At 37.4% G+C, this 3,602-nt stretch overlaps 1 protein-coding gene across 1 annotated transcript; it reads right to left on the reverse strand.

Annotated features, from left to right (window-relative positions):
• LOC110271586 (subtilisin-like protease SBT4.15) lies at window positions 2,117–3,374 on the reverse strand. The gene is made up of 5 exons (XM_021122575.1): window positions 3,106–3,374; window positions 2,884–2,975; window positions 2,580–2,677; window positions 2,335–2,478; window positions 2,117–2,259 (listed from the first exon to the last, which is right to left on the reverse strand). The coding sequence occupies exons 1-5, from the start codon at window positions 3,199–3,201 to the stop codon at window positions 2,117–2,119; spliced, it is 573 nt and encodes a 190-aa protein (XP_020978234.1). The 5' UTR covers window positions 3,202–3,374.

Genomic DNA, 3,602 nt, shown 5'->3' on the forward strand with positions numbered 1-3,602 from the left:
GACCCATGGGGTAAAAATGTATAATATTTTGACGAAGACAAACTTCTAACTGTGTGCTGCATTAATGTAGGCCATTAACGACTTTTCTACATACGGGATATTGTCAGGTTGATCCACTCAGGACAGAATGGCATGTCACATTTGCATGGAGGATACAAAAGCATTTTGGTTGATGAATGACGGTAAGAACACGTGGTTTGATTGCCATTGAAAATTCTTCGACATGGATAATCCTTTTCGGCGCAACAAGAACTTGTTCAAAAAGAATACAACTGACACCAAAGGGCACCCGTGAGGTTGGCTAGTAGGCAAGTTTGGCATCGTGTTAGTAGAATGCCAAGGATCGTCGATAACGGGACAGGTATGAGACCTCCGAGATATGGCAAGGAGTATAATTAGACTAAATAGAGTATATTTTGGGATTTGCCTTATTGGAATGACAACTTGGTTCAACATTGTCTTGATGTGATGCACATTGAGAAAAACGTGTTTGATAACATCATGCACACAATAATGGACGATAAGCGATCAAAGGATAACAATAACGCTAGGTTAGACTTGGTGGACATTTGCAGTCAGTCAGATTTGCATTTAAAGAGACTTGATAACGGGAGGTGGCCTAAACCAAAGGCGGTATACGCTCTAACGAAGGACCAGAGACAAAGTATTTGTAAGTGGATAAGATTATTAAGGTTTCTTGATGGTTACGCTTCTAACTTGAGCAGGTGTACAAACGTATCACAGGGTCAGCTTGTTGGGTTAAAGAGTCATAATTGCCACGTTTTCATGGAGTCTTTGCTTCCTGTCGTGTTCAGAGAACTTTCAACCAACATCTGGAAACCCCTCACAGAAATAAGTGAATTCTTTAGGGAGTTATGTTCTACGAAACTTAACATTAATGATGTCACAGTCATAGACAGGAACATTTCCATCATACTTTGTAAGCTAGAGAGGATATTTCCTCTATTTTTTTGATATTATGGAACACTTAGCAGTCCACCTACTGTACGAAGCAATACTATGTGGTCCGGTCCAATTTCGGTGGATGTATCATTTGAGAGGATGATTGGTTCATTCAAGTGCACCGTGAAGAACAAAGCTCGGATTGAGAGCAGCATATGCGAAACATTCTTAGCTAAGAAAACATTCGCATTTCGCTCATACTATTTTCAGCTTCATATTGAGTCATGTAGAACAAGGGTTGTAAGAAATGATGGGAAGGGAGAATCCTCATCAAGTCGAACAACGTATCCAATCTTTGCTCTCGAAGGGGCTGCAATGGGTGCGGACAATGATTACTGGTTGGAGCAGAAGAAAATTGATGTCGCATACCTACAAGTGTTGCTTAACTGTGACCAGATTTCACCCTACCTCATGTGGGTTTTTTAAGTCTTCATAAATATTGCAATCTGTAAGATACTAACTTTTTAATCTAATCAAAACTTCTAACTCCTATTCTATCATATAGGTTATTCCAAGAGGCAAATCCTGATACCTTATTGAACAGTTTCCCACATTGGTTCAAAGAATACGTTAGTGTGTATCTAACTGACACAACAAATTTGGAACTAGTTGCACTTAGTTGGGCCCAATGAACAAGGGCACTAGCTACCCAATATACAATGTTAATGGATATTGGTTCCATTCTTTACAGTGGTCAATTGGAAAGAAAATAGATAACACCGGAGTTTGAGTTTATGGGGATTCAGGCGGGGTTCATTCTGATTAGTTTGGTGTGTTGCACAACATAATTGAATTAGAGTATTTCTATTATACTACATACAAGCTGTAACACCCTTACTACCAGAACGTTACGCTTTTGGCTGTGCCACTCTGATAGCGAGAAGTATTACAATGACTTTAAATATATCTTTACATAATAGGAGCCTTTAAACGGAAAACTGTAATTTCTTCGTGTGGAAAATTGAAAATACTTTTTCTTTTCTTTCATTACATAATCATACATACATACACTTCAACCACAGCACATCATATATATATATATATATCAAAGAAACCTTCGTACAAGTTACATTCCAAATTCATACATATTTTATTACAACTCCTATCCCTCTTTACAATATATAATAATAATAATAGAGAAAAAAAATAATAACTAAGGCATTAAAACAGATATGAAAATATATGCATACTTGTTGCAAGCAGTGAAGTTGGCTCCCGTAACACATTTGCCCTTCCATCGTCGTGGTGGAGGTCCATACCCTTTATCGTTGAAACTGGGGCAATCAACCCATATTCCTGTTTCAATAGAGCCAACACTTTTTCATCATCCATTATTTTTTAATTTCTTCCTTACTAAGTTACTAGTGTTACCTGTATCTAGCACACCCACAATGATGTGGCTCTCTATGTTGCTGCGTCTCTTCACTTTCTTGGTCATTCCTATGAAATCCCAAGACCTTGTCGTGTGTAGTTTTTGCCGTGTGTTTGGGAACACAGATACCACATTCTCCTCCTCTGTGCATGCATCATAAACATAATAATGCGAATTAACATCAAACACATTGATGGATTAACTATACACTAGTTCTGTGACTAAATGTTACCATCATTATTACCTTGCAGTTTCTTTGCTTCATGTGGCAAAAGTCGCGCAACGAATCCGTTGAAGCTCTTTCCATAGCTATGTATTTTCGACACTCTCGCTAATTTCTTGCTGTGGAATATAACAAGAAACGTTGATGAATTACTCTATTATTTAAAGCAACTGTTAGCTTGAATAAAATGATATTTAAAACACAATCTATGTGATATGGATTTTGTAACGTGGGTTTATATTATCTAAATTGACGGTTATTCTAAAACCAAGAAGTGTAACGTAACATATTATGTAAGATTCACTGCCTAATTAAGATTATTTACTTTCCAATCGCTGCAGTCAGTAGATTATGGTGGTGGTCTTCCACGGCATAACTTCTTGTCTCTGGTAATTCTCCCATGTATACAATGTACGGCTGTTAGAAACCAATTAGTGTGAGAACCATTATAAATTAATGCCATTAGCAATAATGTGGTACCCCACAAAAACCAAATGCAACAGCAAATAAAAATGATCTCCTTCATTTGGAAGGATGATCTTATTACCTTTCTTTCATCTTGATTTGATCCTTGGATAAGTATGGGTGAGCAAAAGAAACAAAAGAGAAGTAGTAGTGGCAGTGGCAAATTCTGTGACATCATAATTGCATTACCCTTTTTTTTTCCCCCTCTAAAAACAGTGTGCGTCGTGGTGTAAAACAGAAAACAATAATGTCCGAAGTTAGTCACTGCTATCCAATATCCACGATAGTTTGTTTCTACAAAAAAGAAAAGAAATGGCTTATAAACTAATGAATTAATTTTCTTGCACGTATATGCTGCAACAGCGCAGGGCGCATATGTTGGAATGTGACAAGAATTGACTAACATTTTCTGCTGAGGATCAGTAGGGTTTCAGAATCGAACAGAACAGAAGATCAGAGATGAGAATTTGGCTGCTTGGATTTTGGATCTTAAATGGTTTTAAGTAATGGCCATTATTACCATTTTACCGACGTGCTTCAGTCAATGTACGATTAGTTTCAGTAGCCGCGCCCGTGAAT

The sequence above is a fragment of the Arachis ipaensis genome, chromosome B04, assembly GCF_000816755.2.
Source record: "Arachis ipaensis cultivar K30076 chromosome B04, Araip1.1, whole genome shotgun sequence".
In the NCBI taxonomy this organism is placed as follows: Eukaryota; Viridiplantae; Streptophyta; class Magnoliopsida; order Fabales; family Fabaceae; genus Arachis; species Arachis ipaensis.

Bases quoted from the DNA above. Each gene is read 5' to 3' on its own strand.
- LOC110271586 (XM_021122575.1), bottom strand. From the start codon at position 3,201: ATGATGTCACAGAATTTGCCACTGCCACTACTACTTCTCTTTTGTTTC. The intron at 2,976-3,105 runs GTAATAAGATCA...GGTTTCTAACAG, and splicing joins CAAATCAAGATGAAAGAAAG to CCGTACATTGTATACATGGG. The intron at 2,260-2,334 runs GTAACACTAGTA...CTATTGAAACAG, and splicing joins TGTGGGTGTGCTAGATACAG to GAATATGGGTTGATTGCCCC.